Consider the following 20,496-nt stretch of genomic DNA (forward strand, 5'->3'; position numbering starts at 1 on the left):
GAACTGCCGGTGCTCTCAAGAGTCAGGAGAAATCCTCGTCAAGCATCCCTCTGCATGATGCACAACACATTCTATTTAAATGATTTATGTGCGGCTCAGAGGACCTGCTTTAATTTGTTCTAATCCTAAATATCAATATTTTTTTTTTTTTTGAGGAATGAAATTGTTCATACATTTAAGTTTATGGCCACCTCGTGACAGACTTGCAGAAAAACAAATCAGGGAGTGAGGACATTTGGGAAAAGTGAGGACACTGTCCTCACTTTCTGTCACACATTTAAATGGGGGTTAAGACTTGGTTTTTGGGTTAGGGTTAGAATTGGGTTTGGGGTAAAAGTTGGGTTAGACATTTAGTTCTAATGGTTAATCTTTAGAACACAGAGCATTTTGGCTGCTTTTTGACACACAGTATATACAGAGGCTATAAGAATGTGCAACGTAGAGCGTCTTATATCCTTTCTTTCAGCCCAACCTGTGCAATCTGATGAAAAAAAACAACTATAAAAACACACCTGAGCAAAAGAGAACTTAAAATGTTTAAAATTAAATTCAATTTGTGAAATTTGGAAATACATCACAGTTCAAAGTTCACATAAAGAAAACAGTATAATTTGGTGACTTCTGCACAATTATTGCTACCTTATCACTATTAAAAAAGACAATATAAAATGAATCATAACTTTGACTCAACAACACATAAGAAGACAAACAAAAAAAAAAAAAATGCATTTTTAAAGCTTGAATATGTGATTTATAAACACACACACACACCCCCAGGATGTCCATATAAGGACAATTTACCATGGTTGCTCCTGCGAGCACTAAGGGTTATGATAAGGGTTAATGAGTGTCATTATGAAATGAAGACCTTTTCTGGCATTAACATTGACCTTGTCAGGACCAGCAGTCCTCATGGAGCCCAAAACCTGGTCCTAACAAGGCCAAACCTTATTAGTTAAGTTTAAGGCTAAGATTTGAATTGTGGACAGGTCAAGGTTAGGGTTAGGCATTCACAGGTAATGGTTAAGGTTATCGATAAGGCTTTGGTAAGGCCGTCCAAATGAGTGGAAGTCAGTGCAAGTCTGTGTGTGTGTGTGTGTTGAGGGTCAAACACAATAAATAACAATGAATAAATATGTAGATTTATGCATAAAAGTTAATGACCCAGTGGATTCTTAGCCATATGCCTCAAGTTAGGAAGAGACTGATTACTTTAGTCAACAGCAATGACAATTTTAAAAGAAAGTCTTTAAAATGAAATACCAAGAGCAGCTCGTTTATCGGTCAACTAACCTCTGTCTAACCTATTAATGCAATCACTATTACTGAAATATTTATTGTAATTTAGGGCAGTGCCTTAAACTCCTTTTAAAACACCTCTGCTCTCAGATTAATGGTAAGGATTTGGTCCGATCTGATGCATCATGCAAATAAAATATGTCCGGCCCAATCATTCTTACACTATGATTTAGAGACACACACAAGAAATCAGCCACAACATTAAAACCAGTCACATATTATATGGTTGTGTCAGTGAGTGTAGGTATATTTAGAGGCTTAAAACAAGCACACTCTAACACACTAATTCATTCAGTATAGAAACCCTCACTTTATCATAATAATAAAGAACACAGAAGAAAGAGTGACTCATAGTAATTTTCCACATCATTCACACAACCTATTTTCTTCCTGACCATCCTGAAAGAAAAGTTTGCTCTCAGGTAAGAATGACTGCAATATACGCACTTACAATATACGCCATTTTTCTTCTCATCTAATCAGTAACGGATCTAATTGTGTTTATGCTGTACAATAAATCATTAATCATTAATATTTAATGATAAATATTCTGTGATGTATTAAAGGTTTGATTGGTTTAAATTTGCCTCAAATTTCTTTTTATTTTGCTAATAATATGAATCAATGAAAGAGTTATACAGGAGAATGTGTCTCCGAGTGAGTCACTGAGAGTATAAAAACGTAAAATACACATAACACATGACTTAGTAGTAACTGCACGAAACAAACCATTAGAAAAACAACATTAAAGCACTATTTCATTTAAGAGTGCCAGTGACACGTAGAATGAAGTGCAGAGCCAAATTCATAGGTTCTCCGTTTTCCTCCCACAGTCCAAAAACATGCAGAAGTTAATTGGATTCTCTAAATTGACCGTAGGTGTGAGTGAGTGAGAGGGTTTCACCGCCTTTCGACTATGCCAGCTGGGATTGGCTCCAGCCCCCGCGCCCCTCATGTGGAGGATCCAGCGGGAGAAAATGGATGGCTGATTATTGCATTTAGTAGGGTCTTGTGTATTGAACTTCATCTCCCACGGTGCACCGCGACAGGGCTCCTCGTCTCCCATTGGTCCGCCTCTGTGAGCGGCGGAGGCAGACATAAGTCGGTGGCGGCTGTGATGAGGAGTCCGCCCGCCCGGCGGAGGAAGGAACAGAGCTGAAATGTAGCGCACACTCGACGCAGCTCACACCGACGAGCAGGAGGAAGATTCCGCACGTGCAAAGCTGAAGGCTGCTCCGGCTGGAAGTGAAGGGCTCCGTCCATGCGCAGGCTAGCGCTCCTTCTGCTGCCCTGTGCCGTCGCCGTCCTGTTGCACTTGTGGCTGACACCACGGAAGCCCTCCTCTCCGCTGGACAACAACACACACTCGGGTACTTTTTCCCAGTCCCAACCGCCGGTTTTCACCTCCGCGAAGCCGCGGAACTTTTTCACGCTCGAGCGGCTGGCTAACTTTGCGGTGTTGTGTGTGTGTGTGTGTGTGTGTGTGTGTGTGTGTGGGGTGGTGGGTAGTTTGTGTGTGAACGTGTAGTGACTGTGACTGAGTGTGTGTGAGCTGACACAACATGAGTACATGTGTGTGTTTGAGTATGAATGATGTGGATGTGACAGTTCAGTGATGTTGGGCGTTGCTGGGACGTCTGGAAACAGCAGAGCTGAGCATCACTGCTTTTTCTCTTCAACTACAGCACCAACACTTACTTATTACACCATGTTTTTACAGTTTATTACACCACTATTATTGTGATTTTTTTTTTTCCTTTCCTCTGACAGTATTGTCTATGGTTCTTGTGATGTAAGTCAAGCTATTGTTCAATATTGACTTTATTATACATTTAAAAAGTCCTAGGGCTGGGCAATTATTCAATAACAATATGAAAATCTATATCTTGATATAATTATTGTAAGAATCAGTAAAACAAAAGTGAAAGAAATGTCAATATAATGTTTATGCATACATTGTGCAAAAGCTCTTTATGACACACCATTTTAATTGCCATGAGTATTTTACCTCAGATTTGTGCAATTATTCTCTGTACTACTACTACTAGTACATAAAAGTATGTGTGTGTGGGTGGTAGTTAAAGGTGCAGTGTGTAACTTTTTTTGCGATTTTTGTTGTTGGTGTTTTGCGTCTCTGTCGGGGCTTTGTGAACATAAAAAAAACAACAACCATAAACTGTGTCCTGTGTGTCATGGTGAGTGTGGCATGGTGGTTACTAGTGGTTTGCACTGTTGCCTCACAGCAAGAAGGTGCCAGGTTAAATTCCCAGTCTGGGACCTTTCTGTGTGCAGTTTGCATGTTCTCCTCCGACCATCAAACATGAACGTATGAATGTTGGACACATTTTGTGGCGGCGTGCAAAATTTCATTGTGCATTTTCGGTTGTACAATGACAATAAAGATGATTTCTTTCCTTCATTTGGTAACAAGCTCTGTCAGGCTATACTATAGCTGTGTTTCCACCCAGTGGAACGGTTCAGTTTGGTACTCTATGGTACATTTTATTTTGCATTTCCATTAGGATATAAATAATCAGCCCCACCCTAGTTCCATTCTTTGGCACCTTTTCCTTGGGGTACCAGAGTAAAATGGTACAGTATGGGCAGGGTGGAGCTAAACCGGCTCCACCCACGCTGATTGAGCGACAGTAAAATGTCACTCCCTTGCAATCGGTGTAAATATCCCATGAAAGTCGAGGCAAAGGCACTAAATGAAAAGAGAGCTGCTGGATGTCCTCCACTGTTGTCTGTTGTGTCGCGTCCGATATTGTTGTCGTGGCACCAGTTATTAACGCTATGCAGCCATCGGACACAGCACACACCTCGTTTACTAAGTAAAGGTGGTGTACTCAGTTGAAATGCAAGCCAAGCGGTGCTGTACCAAACCAAACCGTGCCATAATGGAAACACAGCATAAAAGACCTGTCATTTGTGCGTGTACTGCAGCAGTGCAGGGGCTGGTGGGGTTGTTTATCCCTTCAAACTGACAAACAATTAAGGTTTTTATGTCTTCTTTTATTCACTTCTGAAATGTTGTGAGGGAACTTGTTTGTGTTTTCAGTCATACGCCATCATGTTCGCAGCTGTCTCGCATTAGTAGTGCAGTGAAAAGAAGAATCAGCAATGTGTGAAGGGGTTTGAATCTAACAGCCATTTGTTTATATTTAAAAATTACTCACTACGGCTTTACAACCACAATTAATTGGTTTCCTCAACTTTCATATGTTGGTTGTATTGCATTTTTAATTGGCATAAAACACATTTATTGGTAACACTTGATATCACATATTATCCATGTGAAAATAGTATTCTAATAAGTACCATCTTATTCCTATCATATCGATTTCCAACTTAATACTAATAATGATTGCAGTGTGGTAATAAGGAGATAATAATACAGTAATACCTTTGTTTTCAAAGTAATGTCCAGGTAATAGCTTGGTAACTAGAATTGCCTCCATCAGTCTAATCAGTATTCAAACGGAAATGATTTTGAATCAATATATTGTTATGCACACCATATTGTTATGTTGTTACTTACCTATTACAAAAACCCTTATCATAAAATGATTGATTGTTCAGCGCTACTTCAGGCTGAATCAGAGCCGTAGAGGAGTTGGCCACCAGTTGACTATTAATTTAAATGCATCACAGTATGTCAATGCAAAGTTAATGTAAGTAAGTGGAGAGTGCAGTAAGCACCAGCAGCGCAACGCATAAATCAAGCCTGTTTTTCAAGTATGGTTTTAATTTTATTAATATATCTGCGCTTGTTGCACTGTCTCTCTCACCAGCTCTAGATGACATTTAACAACACATCACTGTTTACTATTGTGGCACCTTGTTGTTGTTTGAGTGGTTTTTTTTTCTCTTTCTTTTGTCCTCAACATCAAACACATTTTTCACAAGTTACAGGAGTGTTCTTTGTCTCGTTTTGATATTTTCAACCATAACATTTGTTGAATAAAAATTAGGGATGGGATGTTATGCGACATTATCACGCATCAAGATTAAAGAATAAAAAAGATTAAAAACAAATCATTTTGATCATTAGGATGATTGTTAATGGGCAACATTAACATATTAGTGCAGCCTGCATTTTTCTCAGTCATTCCAGGATCTCATTATTTTTTCAATGATATTATTTCTACAGCATTTATGAAACATTTTTAGTTTTTTGTAATATTAATTATCCTAATCTGTAAGTTATTAGAAGCTGTTTCTTACATATACAAACCAAATGAAGGTAGGCTCTGCCCTTTTATGTTTGCAAACCTGAAAAAAGGGACTACTTTAAAGCATATTTCCTTACAGTAATGTGGTCAAATGCAATTATCTTGATCAAAATGAAACCAGTTTTCCCAGTAAGACGTGAACAATTCTTATTCATGATTATTTTTGTAGAAGTCTATTGTAATGTCCATCCACGCATGTTTGAGTGTGTTTAAAATGGTCCCTGTGTTTGACACAGATGAGGCATTACCATACTATGAAGTTTTGGTGGGAGTGCTGTCAGCGAGACACCATTATGAACTGCGACAAGCGATAAGAGAGACCTGGCTGGGATACCTGCGACATCACCCCCACTTCCAGCACAGGTCTGTCCAACTTCACCACTCCTATCTTCTTTTCTCCCCACATGTCGGATTCATAAAGTGGAAGTAAAGCCTGCAGCTGGCAACAAATAACAGACTGCCCAATCAACCCTTTCTTCTTTTACCCAACCAGCGGCCAACACTTTTCTCTCATTCATTCTTCCTTTCGGTCCATTTCCTTCTCAATCTGTGATTTAAGCACTGATAAGGTGTGATGGCCTTTAAGCAACCCTGAGTAACCATGGTAACAGAGGTTGGATTGATGGACAATCTTTTGAAATCTTGTTGCTTAAATATTGGACAAAGGAAAAATGACTGCAGCGCAAGTGTGTGTATTTGTTTTTCAGAGTGGGGGTGAAATTTATTGTGGGCGAACATGGGTGTCCCATTCCAGAAGAGGACAGAGAGGATCCGTACTCGTGCTCCATCCTGAACTTCACCGAGCCAGGTACTGAAGAATCGTCGTCCACTGACTGATAAGGGGAGATTGGCAGCTGTAATACACAGATATGTTCTGTGTGAAAGGAGGAGCTGCGGCAGAGTAGCTGAGGAGATGAGTGAAAGTGAAAGGATTAAAAGAATGCTTTTTCACAAAAAAGTAGAAAACACCTTTGTTCATGTTCCCCCAGAGCTCAAGGACACTTTTCTTTATCCTTCCATACCCAAGGCCATAGCAGTGGAGGCAGCTGCTGCAGCCGTAACTAGCACTGCGTACTAACGGCTATATGAAGCACTCGCACACAGAAAATGAAGTAATTGAACAGACTTACTGTCAGTACATTTTTATGTCTCTCACCTTCACTGAGCCAGTCCAGTTCAGCCATTTCATGACTTCTCCCCATCTGCTCTCTTCACGAAAACATAATTTCTGCTCATCAGAATAGGCTAAGGCCTTTAGGGTCATGGTGACGTTTTATTCTTTCTTCTGTTCTCTGCTCGCCAGTGTGTTAATGGTTTTAAGTGTTTTGCTTCAGTATCAGAGGCAGGTGGGCAGCTTTGGTGCAAGACACTCACTGAGACTGGAAAAGAAAGACATGGTGGCTGCATTGAAACACAGTCGGTTTCCAGACTCAGGATTCTGCTCAAAGCATGTGTGTTATTAAAATATGTTTTGTTTCTGCTGCTTTTATCACACGGATTTAAAAAGAAAACAACCAAAACCTAAATCCATCTCCCAACACGTTGCCAAACGAACTACTTGATGTTCATTTAAAGATGTATGTTAAAGCAGTGACATTTGACTCAAAATAATGATCCATTTATGTGGCAAATATCCTTAAACTTTCATGGATGTACATATTTACAGGTTGTTGTTTTTTTGAAAAACAAAAAAGTAAATTGAATATGTCTGTTTTTTTTGCACCGTTGGGGGGAAATTATACATATTTTAAAAACATCTGACATTTTATTGATTCAATTAATCCAATAATACACTTGAAATGTAAATGAATAATACAGAACATAAGCTGTTTCTTGCCAATGGTTTATGATTTATGCTAGGCCTTTATTGATTTTTCTTCTCAATTAGCAAGTTGGCTATCTTGTGCTCGACACTGCAGGGAGAGGCACTGTTATTTGTTTTTGATAAGTTTGCACAAACAAAGTATTTGTATTGAGTCAGCATAAGAATATTTAATATCTGTACAGACAAATCCTGTCCACTCTTGTCAGTCTGAGAAACATTTGGCTTGAAAAACGGTCTCATCGCTCGTAATTGTCTTTTATTTTGAGGCGGGCAGCACAACGTGTGTGTGTATAACATATATAAAGTAAAAAGCCTGCTTCTCTTTAACAGACTCAATCTTTTTATTGATCCCCTGGGTAATAAACTGCTCTTTTGTAATTAAGAAACAACATTCACAAACAGAAGCTCCCCTTTAAAGACAGCTATCCCTAGAAGCAGCTCTGCAAAGTGCTGATGAGGTCGCTTTACCAGAGTCTCCCTTCTTCTCTCAGTGCTCTCCCTCTCCTCATCACTGAACAGAGATGGTCAGCATTTAGGATTGTAATATATTTCACCTGCACTGGTGCAGTAAGTGTCTGCCCTCCCTTCTGTCCCAGTCTCAGGGCAGGACACCGAGATAGAGATCGTGAAGGTGTCCGACACCTCGGTGCTCACCCTGTCAGACGTTTCGGCCGTCGCCCTGGACTTCAAGGTCCTCCATCCAGTGGTGATCACCAGGCTGGGGGTGTTTACCAAAGGACCCCGTGCTGAGCTTCAGAGTAACATAACGGTGAAGCTTCTCCAGCTGGATCAGGAGGTAACCGGGTCTGGACCTCGAAGAACAATGTATTCCTTATGCTGTTCGTCTGTACAGTGTGTTTGATACACAGCCTGAGGGCAGCCGCCATTGAAATAACTATCTGTCGTATAGTATGTTGTGAAATGTGAATTTTTTTTTTTTGCAGGAGGCCGTGGTTACTGCACGCTTCAGTGCCATCAGCACTGGGACCATGGTGAACGGGGTGTGGTACAAACCAGTGGAGCAGTTCATCTTACCTAAGGTCAGGCTCACGCCTACTCAGGCTCCTGCTAGAGCCAGACGTTTACCATCCAACACCGTTTTCGAGTTTGCTATAGGACTGCACAAGTTATCGTCATAGTATCAATATGCGCAATAGCAAGTACATATCACAAAAGGTAAAACAAATATTGTGGACGCAAAAAATGTTGTTACTTACTGCAGAGGTAGATAATTATGTATTTGTTTTTAATAATGTCATTTTCTCCCAAGAAGTGCAAAGAACACTGGTTAGACAATTGCAACAAGAGACATTGCAGTTAAAAATCAAACAATATGTTGACATTTATTTAAGATGTTTTCAGAATTGTATGAGTTTAAATTGATACAATTCCAAAAACAAATCCTAAATAAATGCTATCCAGGTACTAAGAGATGTTTTTGATTTGAGTGGCTTCTCACAGGTTGACACGGTTGACTTTTATATACAGTATCCCAATGCACAGAAATAAAATTCTTCAAAACAACACCTTACTACACGTACAACAAATGCAGCGTCTGCTCTTCATCCAGGGTTTTGAAGGGACACTCGTCTGGGAGAGTTTGGATTCTTCTGGATTGACAAACGTCAACTCTTCCTCTGTGCAGCTCAATGACGGCGGCGGCGTCCTCAAGTTCTCTTCTGTACGTGTCCACGTATGGTGTCGGTTACAAATGTGTAAAGCACCGAAATGATAATAATACAGAATTTAAAATAAACTTTTAAACTTTTGTTTTTTTTCCCCTGTTTTCTTGGAATTGCAGATTGCAGAAGGCATATTGCCTCACAGAAGTGCTCTTGGATTTCCTGGTTTGGCGGGAGGGTTCACATTTACGATCTATGGTCGGTGCAGCAACACAGAGTACATTGTAAAATGTTCACGTGAACAGTTTAATCAGAATCACACTATGTAGACGTGGTTGTGAAGGAGCCCCCATTTTAAATTTCCTTTAAAAAAAAAAAAAAAAAAGGGTGATGAGATTAGCTTATTCTTTTCACCTCAGGGCACCTGCATAAATAAAATGGGAAACAACATGTTTTCTCCCTTCCTGTTGTGTAAGGTTATTGATTTTTACCTCCTGCTTTTGTTTGCTCTTGACATTATCTGAAAATGGATTTGTAGCCAGTTTGGTCAAAAGAAGATTAAATTCACCATTCAATGTCTGTGTAAACAGGACTAATGATCCACTATGTAAACTGTTACAGTTTTATCACATTGTTTTGCCAGCCTGTGGTTTCAGTCATTATCTCATAAAAGTGCCTGTCATTACCTCCCTGTGCCCGCTGCACCGCCACCACCTGCGTGTCAGATGGAGATGGTCTGTCGGGGCTCCTGCGAGGCCGACCAGCCAGGATTCAGGACCATGCCTCCAGGCTGAGGCAGGAGGACGCCGCCTTGCAGCGAGAGAGCCTCAGGCACGGAGACATGGTTTTCGTGGACGTGGTGGACACCTACAGGAACGTGCCTTCCAAACTGCTTCAATTCTATAAATGGTATGCCAAGTGCTAATAACTCGATTCTCTGTCTCCAAATTGCCTGGCCCCTCTGAGGAAATCTACAACCTGAAATGAAAGTGTGTCGTCGACTCAAACTGCCTCGCTGTTAAAATCGCAATTGCAATCACTCAGTCAGGGGCGAAAGTAGCTGTGAGTCATCATGTAGCAACACACGCAGGGTGGTTCTAATCTTTGATTTCAAGTGTTTTATTTAGCTGCAAGACCTCTTGCCCTGTGCTCTGGATGATATTTGGAAGTAAATCTACCCTAGGATATTGCGGGGGGGGGGGATCACGCGTTCGGCTTTAATTATTAAGGTTTGAATTTCCTCTCCGACAGGTCTGTGAGAAACGCCGACTTTAATCTGCTGCTGAAGACGGATGACGACTGTTACATTGACGTGGACTCTGTGTTGATGAAGATCGACCACAAGGGTCTCAAGCGTAGCAATTTCTGGTGGGGGAAGTAAGTATGTGTTTGTGTCAGTTCATGACAGTTGTGATTTACTTTGCTGTACTGTAAGTCATGATGGGCATGAATATTTGATTATTCCTTTAAGTTAATAATCAGTTAATATGATGACAACTATATTTAAAAGATACAACATTGAATAACATTTTTATCAATGATTGCATTGATTTAAAAAATTATTTCTACCTCAATGACTCTAAGTTGTGGTCCATCGGTTTCCACAAGGTGGCAACAGCAGCGAGGATATAGTTATTTAAAGGACGCGTGTTATTGCCCACAGGTTTCTTGAATGCAGCTTAAAGCCGCTTCTCTAAAATCAACTCGCTGTGGACTGAAATCAACTCATGTGGATTATGAAATTATTTTGGTTTCTTGAATGCGTCTCATAGCGTCTCCTGCAAGCTGAAATGACGAAAGACAAAATGATGTCTAATATAGACCATGGTTATTATAGTGAAGGAAAACTAACGAAAGCTACAATTGAAAAAAAATATTTTCTTTAACTGTTATAAAATTAAAAACTAGAGTTTTTAAGTAACAATAACAAACTGAACTTGTAAAAAATTGTAGCGTAAATGTGCTTCGTTTTCGTTTTTCGTCTTTCGTAAATTAATCTCATACATACCTTCATACATATGAAGGGTGTTTATCTTTTCTCTGCCGGCAATTTTGAAAGGTTCCATTTTTATTCATAATAAAATGTTTTCAATTTGTTTTTGTTTACAATGTGGGGCCTAAGGAAAACATAACATTCATTATGTTGTTTTTACCTTTCACACTAACTGCATCCAACCTCAGCAGTATGAGGCTGTTATATTTGATTCAGGGATGGTTGTTCATCTGTCCTAATATATTTTTAAAATTGCATCTTTTGTTGTTTTTTGTATTGGGTTCTTTTTGAATCTTGCACCTGGCAAATACTCCATATTACAAAAAAACTCAAACTAACACTAAAGCTAATAAAAATCTAAACTACTAAAATAAAAACTAGCAAACCCGCTCTAAAACAAATTAAAACTAACTAATTTTAAAAACAGGAAGTCAAAACTAATGAAAAATCCCAAACTATTATAACCTTGATATAGACACATAGTCGGATATTTGACGTATAATCACGTCTCGTATTCAAGTAGCGTTTTTATTAGAAATGCCCATCCCTTTTGTTTGCAGAACTTAAGTGAGAGAGAAGCACAATTGCTTTGCATTGTCAAAAAGAAGTGCCATGTGAAAGCAAGGCAGGAGGTGATTATGTATCTGCTGTACTGACCTAGTTTCAGGCAGAGCTGGGCAGTGGATCGTATTGGGAAGTGGCAGGAGCTAGAGTATGCTAGTCCAGCCTACCCGGCGTTTGCCTGTGGCTCAGGCTACGTGGTCTCTCGTGACCTCGTCCAGTGGCTTGCCAGTAACGCAGAGAAGCTGAAAGCCTATCAGGTGTAGTACCATAAAGTGAGAAACTGTGGGGAAAGTGCATGATGGTGTAGATGATCATGGACATCATTTGAAGAACGTGTCCTGGGTGACTTGTTACAGGGAGAAGATGTGAGCATGGGGATTTGGATGGCGGCTGTTGGACCTCAGAAATACCAGGTAAAAGAGGAGCAACTGCACAAATGATACACTGACTCTATAAAGTAAAGGCTGTGGTGTGGTTTATTGGCAGAGAGACAGAGATGCATCAGAAGCTGGGATTGGATCCAGGCTCCTCACAGCTCTTAAAAGATTTATGACCTGCTTGATCACTTATCCTCTTATCAGCGTTTGTCAGGCGTTCAACAAGTAACTCAAGATTAATTGGACAATGGAAAGATTAACAGTTGAATTTACTTTCACTTATTAGCTATTAGTAACATTTCTGCATTAAATGTAGTATTGTTTTGAATGGGGTGCTTGCACCAGACACAGCTGCTATATATTATATCCCATGCTCTGCATCCTCTTCTGTTCTAGATAAAATGCAGAGACTCTTCAGTATATGCACCTGCACACACATCCACTGGTCCTGCACATAGTTTACATACAGTGTCTTTGTAATGGTTGTGTAAAGGAGGCTGTGTTTTGTGTACATACAACAGAAAAAAACACTGACATGATGTTTCACCAGCTGTAGTGAGGCTTGTCAGTCATGAGGGATGGAGGATGGAATTTGTCTGTCACTGTCACACTTTATAAAAAAAAAAAGGTGATCATTATGCAACTTCGTAAAAAAGGTGGCACACAGAGCAACTTTGGGAGAGAGACCCCTAGCGGCAGAAATCACATATTGTGTGTTCAACAGACAAAAAACAGAAACAGCAAAAATCTGGATTGAAATGATAAATGTCTTTCTCCTTACTCTCTTACATGACATACAATTAAATCACCGTATTTTTCCTCTTCTTACAAACTGACTGTTTCACTAAAAAATCTAGTTTACTACACTGGTCTCTGACATCTGTATCACATACTACTACACTGACACTTCAGCAGTATCATGCTGTGCCCTCTGGTATAAGTTCATCCACACCGTATCAAAGGTGCATGTTCACAATTAAGCCGGAAAAAGACCTGAAAGAATGTGTGACTAATAAGCCGATGAGCGTGTGCATGTTAACACAGTCACCGTCCTCACCGTCCTCACCGTCCTCACTGTCCTCACCCCTCTGTTGTTGTCAGGACGCTGGCTGGCTGTGTGAGAAAGAGTGCTACCTGGACATGCTGTCGTCCCCGCAGCATACAGCCGAGGAGCTGCACATCCTCTGGGACAGGAAGCGGGCCTGTGGCGATCCATGCAGTTGTCCCTGGGGCCATTAACTCTGGATTACACCACACGCGCACCATGCGGCATCGTGCGTATCATCACTAGTTGTCATTTAAGTTTCTGTGGATTTCTTTAAAACCCCAAAACGGAGACTTTTCAGAGTTTTATCAATGTTGTTATGTGATATAAACACTTTTTCCCTGCCAAATGTGTGATTCTTTAGATGATTTAAACCTTAATATTAATGAAATGCCAACATTATGAGCCATGTGCAACTTCAGAATGCATTACAATACATTTAGCTGTAGTATACCGCCAGTGTTTGTATCATGATACTTGACAATGAGGGAAAAGACCCCATTTCCAACAAATGGTACAGTTTGGTTCAGTCTGGTGTGTCATGCAATTATTTGTGTTTCCACTGTGAAATGTAGAGAATGGCACCAAACTAACTGATCTGTACGGTCCCCGCACAGGGGTCCTGCTTCTACCGAGTGGAACTGGAAACACTTGACCATTTGAACCTTCTCTTCATTCTTGTCTTCTTGTGGAACAGGGAATTTCTCTCCGTCGCTTGTCGTCATTCACCGCGCCGCGTTTGTCGTCTATGTGGAATTTATTGGGGATCTATGGTGCGTCTTGCTGTTTATGATGTGACGCCATTGACTCGGCTGACACAGCTGTATCTGTCTGTCCCACGCAGTGTGCGGTGGAAGCCTCAGTCGGATCAGAGTATGCTGCTCCGAACTGCACACTGAACTGCACTGTACCGCTTGGTGGAAACAAGGCTTTAGTGATGTGGGAGCTGATGACAGTGAAGGATAAGAAATGCGCAATTCCAGCATGTGATGCTAATCATGTACAGAGTCATTGCTGTAATACTTGATATTTGACAGACGTATAAGCCTCTTTGGTTTGACGGGGGAATATTTGATGGTACGGCTTTACGAGTACGTTGCTATATTTTGTAAATGATTGTCATAAGCTTTTCATCCTCCCTCATTATTTGTAGATTTATGACGAGCTGTCTCCCAAACACAGTCAGCGCTGTACCTGTCATTGTGCAAAATAGTGATGTGGCCTTATTGTATTTGTTAGGCGTCATACTGTGCGTATATTAACACAGATTTAAATCACTGTAAATTGCAGCACAATTTTTCTTTTTGGGACTGTGACTAAATAGACACTAGTTTGAACACTGGTTTTATGAAGCCCTGCTCACAGGTAATAAAGAACACTTATGACAGATTGGCTTTGTTGTTGTTTATTATGGGGGACTGTGCTTGTGGTTCCATGTTGGCTTTGAAGCTCAGTTGTCAAACAGTCTTTGCGCTTGTTAAGAAGAAAATGTGTGTTATTATGAAGTCAATGTCAGTGATTTGTTTTCCTAAGAAAAACCTGTGGAGTGCTTTAGCTTAAAATTGATCAGCGGCTTAAAGTTGATCAATAGACCCTTTTTAAAATGTTGACGTGGAGCAAATGTAATTTTCTGATGAGCGTATGCTTTTACTTGCTGCGGTGATTTGTTTTATTGAAGTATGGCCATGTCACTGCAAATAGATTGCCCCCACTATATATATTTTGTAAATAACAAGATGAAGCTGAGTATTCTTCTAACGGAGGATAAGACGAGTCGTTTGTTTTATTTAGGCCCATCCCACCTGCCAAGAAATCTATTCCTGCAATTAACCTGACACTGGAGCACACATTCCTCTTCCTGCTCTCTTTTCAGTGAGCCGCGTGATAATAAAGGCACGTCCACAACTGTTCCACTCCCCTACGTAGATAAGAGCAGCGGTTTTCACTCCATCAGCCTCTTCTCACTGATTTGGCTTGAAGCCCTTCATTGTGAACCAGGAGAATAATGAAAATGAGACGCACCGGTGCTCCTTTAAGAAGTTGAGGACGTTGATTTGTCTACATTTTGATTAACGCTGCGGGGCTATTGTCACTCAGTGATGCAAGAACATTATATTTTCAGACATGTCCAGCGTTTATTTAATCCCCTTAACTGATTTACTAAATCCAACCGCATCTCTGTCATCATCACAAAGTGAGACTAATCACTGCATGTTTTTAATGAGACTTCTCAAGCTTGTAGCTAGTTTTTTTTTTTTTTCTCTCATTTTAATACATGAGTCTCTGTGAAAAGAGGCCCGGCTTTATATTAAAGGCGGATGTGTCAGCACATGGAGTGAAAATGGTGTGGAATAATGTATGAAGGCGAACGCCACTGCAAAAAAAAAAAATCCTTTTGTTCTCAGAGAGATCAATATTTGTGAACATGAAGCCACTCCCTGAGCTAAACTAAAGAAGTGGGGGGGAAATAGTTGACAGTAGAACTGAGATCCCAGCTCATCTCACAGACCATAATGTTTGATTCATCCAAACAACCCATATAAATGGACCCCGCACTTTATGAATCATCTCTGCCCTTAAGCGCGTGTGTAATCTTTTCTAAGCGACGACAAGTGTACAATTCCCCTGAAATGCTGATTTATTTTCACTCCATTAATATTTTGCCATGAAAGTGCAATCATCTGTAAAGCCGGCGACGAGCACTGCGCTGAGAAAATGGAGGAAAAAGTTGGGCCGCTTGAGTTAATTGTATTTATAGAATCCTTTTCATCTCACCTCCGTACTAAAACTCCTCTTCTTCTCGTGCTGTCGACGAGATACATGGCGGTGTTGACATTTGAAATGTCAGTGTTCTTTTGTAAATGTCTCGCTCTGTCGGACGTTTCATCTTACCAGAGTGTTAAGAGTCTTTCTTTTTTTCCCCCCTCATACACCTAAACAAACCAACCAAAGGTTTCAGGGCCAAACAAAGCCATTCAGATATATAGTATACTATACAAGTATTTGACCAATACTGCTAATAATTACTGCTGTGTATAACTAACTTCAACTTTCAACCACTCGTCTTTTTATCTTCTATTCATACATAGAGCAAGATGTTAAATGTCCCTCGAAGGTTCAAATACAGGCCGCAAACTACTGTATGAGTGGGTGACAAATATTAACCTACACTTGTATAGATTAGGAACACAAAAGATTGTCAATTTGTTTGCTTTGGTTTAAAATCTATATATATATATATATATATATATATATATATATATATATATATATATATATATTAGAAACTGCATATTTGTTGCCATTTTGCAAATGTAAGTGTTTCTCTGTGACTCTAATCCACTCCGTTACTTCAAATGTGAGACGTCAGCAGTGAGTACATCAAGTTTTATTCCTGCTATTGTATCACGGAGTGTATTTTCTTCATTTGAACTTTTTATGACTTTTCAACTATTTTGTCAGTGCAAAAACACTCAAAATCTCACTGTTTATATTCACGTGCACACGTGGGGATAACACAGGGAAGAGTCTGTGTCTCTGAAAATGAAATTGAAATGACAAAATTGTTGAAATACCAACACATAATGGTTTCTTTCTCTCTGTTAAAATATAATTACCTGTGTATATACTGTATGTATGTAAAGTAAACTGTGCCTGTAGAAGCAGCAGCAGCTGGGGGGGGGTGACTTGGCCTTAAAATATTCTGCATGAAACAATTAATATTTAACAGTATGAAACTTTCAAGATGATTTGACACCAGCGAAGGTGTCCTTGTGTCTCATTTTCAGAGCCCACAGTGTTTAACACAGCGCACTACTGATAGGAATTAAAACGTACCTGTGGTGTCAAAGTAAAGATGTCACGATTCAGATCAGGCGCAGCTGTCCCGGATCTGACACAGAACAGCGTACAGTCTGCTCTACTGAGGTTTACACAGGGGGTGCATCTGCATATGCATTCAAATAACTCTCCTCACAGAGCATTATGCATTGCTGTCAATCAGCCCCCTCTTCTCCAGCAACCCCTCCTCCTCCTCCTCCTCCTCGTCCTTCTCATTCCCCATGTGCCCTAAAACGAGGAGGAAATCATTTATTCATGACACCCAGCACCAAAAAATCTGTATTTGTCTGAGTGTGATTCACAGAAATGTGTGGGGGGGGATATTATTAGACACACAACTGTGCCCTAATGGGGCAACATTTCCTTTTCCTAACTTGAAATTGTACCCACAGCTCTGCGTCTCATTCCCATGCAGCGACGCCGTCTCGGGCGGCTGAAGTTATGGCTGTCACTTCCTGCAAACATTTTTGCAGGACACAGCTGTGGTGGTCACGTGGTGCTGAGGTTGGATGAGATGATTTGTGTGCAGAAGGATTGGCGCCGAAACGGCACACGTAATTATACACGTCTTTGTCCAAGTGATGCAAAAGACTACTTGACCTCTGCTGCAGCAACATGGCAGACAGTGTGTTTTCTCTGTCATTACCAAACCATACTGACAATTATTCTATATTAAGAGGATCGTGAATTAGATCATCCACCCGTTCTTGGAATCTGATGCAACCATAAACACAGAGGTGGAGAGTAATGAAGTACATCTTCATTAGTAGTACATCATGTGTACTTTTTAAAATAAGTTATTTTACTTAAGTATGTTTATTTGGAAGTGCTGTACTAAGCTACATTTTAAACCACATCTGTTACTGAGTAAAACAAAGTGAATGATGAGGTCAGGTGAAATTAAAGTCTCTGGGTGAGTGAAAAAGTTAAAGCAATTATGACCGTTGTCCCATTTTGACTGATACGTTTATTTGTGTTTACATATTTTATTTTGTCAGCACTTTAATTTGAAAAGGTATAATTTGACGCAGAGCTGAAGATGCTGAGATATTTTTTGTCAGGATGAGCAGGAGTAGTCATGGATATATTTGAGGGACAGCTCCGGTTGAACAGTTTGGAGATAGAGTAAGAGTTTGCGGTGGTATAGTATAGGGATAGTGATTATAGCAGACAATGGATGTTGAAGATGGAGGAAGAAAAGAGGAAGACCACAGAGAAGGTTCATGGATGTTGTGAAGGAGGACATGAAGGCACTTGGTGTGACAGAAGAGGACACAAGATGTAGGTCAAGATTAAGGCAGATCCCTAAAGGGAGAAGCCGAGAGTAGGAGAAGACAGATGTCGGCTGCGTTCACATCACTGTTAAATGTTGGGTTCACACACAGCTAACGGGAGCCTGTCAGCTCCACACGACTCTCTCTGTGTTTCTCAGTGTTTTTGTTGTCGTGTTGTTTGTGACATTCCTGCACTGACTCATTATTACATTACGACCGATGGAGGCAAGGCGGGAGCATAGCGGCTACACATCGTGCTAGTAAAGCGAGGCGACCTCACACAGTTGGACAAAGGCCGAAAACACAAAGAAGCGGCCGTGGAGAAAGTCTCAGTCACTGTCGCACTGGAGCTTTAAAATGTCCTAACAAGACGGAGAGAGACGGGAGAAATGGATGAAACATGCAACATAGAGCATCCTCTCTGAATCATCTGCTTTTAATATTGGAAATGTATGTTAATATTAGATGAAATTTAGTATTTTTTTTATTGGGTTGTTTTTTTTTAACTAGGGCGACAGTAGCTCAGTGGTAGACGTATATAAATGTGTTTACATGTAAGCACATTGTTTATCATTCCTCTTTGAAAATTAATCATTTTAATAAATAGAAAGCATATATATATAAATCTACAATGAAGCTCAGTTAGAGCTACTGTCTTAGATTTAAGAACACTCCATGTGTAAAATGCCTGGATTGTCCCTTTAATCATTTTAAACTCAGAGCCAGATTGGTGTACGCTTCAGTGAACACAAGTAGACACTCATTTTCTTTCTTTCTTTCTTTCTGTTTTTTATGTTTTTATCCTCGTTTATGCCCAATGGAACATGAGGTTTATACAAATAATTGAGAGCTGGCAGAATTATGCATGAGAGCATATGTTGTTGTGGGAGCGCTGACACGAATATCATCATAGCCACGCTGGCGTGAAGCTTGTAACGTGAACGAGCCGATGCAACATGTGGTATGAGAGGATAATGCTGTTCATGTTATGCATCTCCATTTTCAAACAGAAAACACACACACACAGACACTATCACTGGCGACTGAAAATAGTCTTGCAACTTAATGCCTGGCTCATTTAATAGTTACAGTCTGTTTTAGGAATGAAAGCACATATTTTGTGGTCCATTCCAGACAAATATCATCAGTAGGAATGAACGGGGTTGTGCAACATAGAGACTGTGGAAGTCACTTATTATTATCTATACATCTGTAATGAGCACAGAGCGTTAACGGCCTTATACTTAGAAAGAAGTGAATGAATGTCCTGCACAGTGATTGAAAATGTTCTTGCTGAAACCATTCAGGAGTTTTGTGTGTGTGGTTTTCTCTTCAAAGGCTCTTGTGCTTGAAAATAATGCCCTGCCAGCTGCTTTAGTGGAGCAGCTCAGCAGCTCTTAAGAGAAGGACTGCATTTGTTCCAGGAGCTATGAGGTGTGAACGAGTAAACCTGTACATCTGTCAAGCAAAGTGCACCTGAAACAGACACGCGGCAGCCTTGGAAAACTCTGTAAGTCATCTCTTGTCTTTTCTTTTTGTGTGTATGTGTGTGTCATAAATATAGATAGTGATATTTCAATTCCTCTGTATCACCAAAGACTGAAATCAGTGAAGTTTCTACAAACACAGCAGTGCATATTCCCATTATTTTCAAGATTTTGCGGTTCCAAAAAACCAGCAATATATATGACATATCCGCTGAAGTGCTACCGAGCGACACAAAAGTGTAAAGTGCAGCCTAGTGATAAATAATCCAAAGCTTGCAGAGGATGAAGGGGACCGCGTGTGAGCCTTGTCGCTCTTCACACAAAAGCCATTCTGTTTTGCTCCCAAACAGAACTCAGACACTGTGGGTGGAGAAAATCAATCAAGTCAACCTAGAGAGTGGGAGAGAAGAAATGAGAACTGTGAGAGGGCCTTGATTATTGTGATGGACTCCAGTCAGAGCTGCGGCAGCCACTTGGTACGTCTCGGCTGTTTATCAAATCAGAAACATTTGCATCATATTTCCCCTGCTCTCACTGCTGCTTGGATGGAACATTAGCAGAGGATGCCCGTTCCCTTCCATTCTCAAGCATTTGACATTTAGATGAACAGATGTGTTTCAGATGATTTCAATGACCAAAACTGCAGCGAATCACCGACCACATCCATAACCATTTCTATAATACATCTGTCACCTCTCATCCTGCTCTAGGGCTGCACAATACATTCAGAAACAACCATTGCTGCTTGAAGTGCGATACATTTACTGTCGACGGTTGCTTGTGCCAGTTTTGTTTGATCAAGAACACACCAGCAAACATTTTTTATTCTAGTTTCTCCCAACACAATTGCACTTTACTTAAACTACATTAAGATGTTTAAGTTATTATAAATAAAACCATAATGCATTGTTTTTTTTAGTGTTTGCATAAGTTAC

General features: G+C 40.2%; 1 protein-coding gene across 3 annotated transcripts; it reads left to right on the plus strand.

The window, feature by feature from the left end:
* Positions 1–2,399: 2,399 nt before the first annotated feature.
* On the plus strand, positions 2,400–14,347 carry b3galnt2 (beta-1,3-N-acetylgalactosaminyltransferase 2). Of its 3 annotated transcripts, none has more exons than XM_058652254.1 (13): positions 2,400–2,669; positions 5,771–5,897; positions 6,242–6,342; positions 7,956–8,155; positions 8,304–8,399; positions 8,930–9,040; positions 9,161–9,239; positions 9,707–9,890; positions 10,233–10,358; positions 11,636–11,795; positions 11,895–11,951; positions 13,017–13,189; positions 13,578–14,347. In XM_058652254.1, exons 1-12 carry the CDS (start codon positions 2,561–2,563, stop codon positions 13,152–13,154), a joined length of 1,488 nt encoding a protein of 495 aa, XP_058508237.1. In that variant the 5' UTR covers positions 2,400–2,560; the 3' UTR covers positions 13,155–13,189; positions 13,578–14,347. The 3 variants fall into 3 exon arrangements, with proteins under 3 accessions (XP_058508237.1, XP_058508238.1, XP_058508236.1); XM_058652255.1 differs by having other exon boundaries at positions 13,805–14,347; XM_058652253.1 differs by having other exon boundaries at positions 13,017–14,347.
* The last annotated feature ends 6,149 nt before the right edge of the window (positions 14,348–20,496 follow it).

Source organism: Solea solea, chromosome 15 (genome assembly GCF_958295425.1).
Source record: "Solea solea chromosome 15, fSolSol10.1, whole genome shotgun sequence".
Taxonomy (NCBI): Eukaryota; Metazoa; Chordata; class Actinopteri; order Pleuronectiformes; family Soleidae; genus Solea; species Solea solea.

What these genes read in the sequence shown, in the direction of transcription:
- b3galnt2 (XM_058652253.1), top strand. Translation starts at nt 2,561, where the DNA reads ATGCGCAGGCTAGCGCTCCTTCTGCTGCCCTGTGCCGTCGCCGTCCTG. An exon ending in CACCCCCACTTCCAGCACAG is followed by an intron (nt 5,898 to 6,241) that starts GTCTGTCCAACT and finishes TTTGTTTTTCAG; the next exon opens with AGTGGGGGTGAAATTTATTG. An exon ending in GTTCACATTTACGATCTATG is followed by an intron (nt 9,240 to 9,706) that starts GTCGGTGCAGCA and finishes CCTGCGTGTCAG; the next exon opens with ATGGAGATGGTCTGTCGGGG.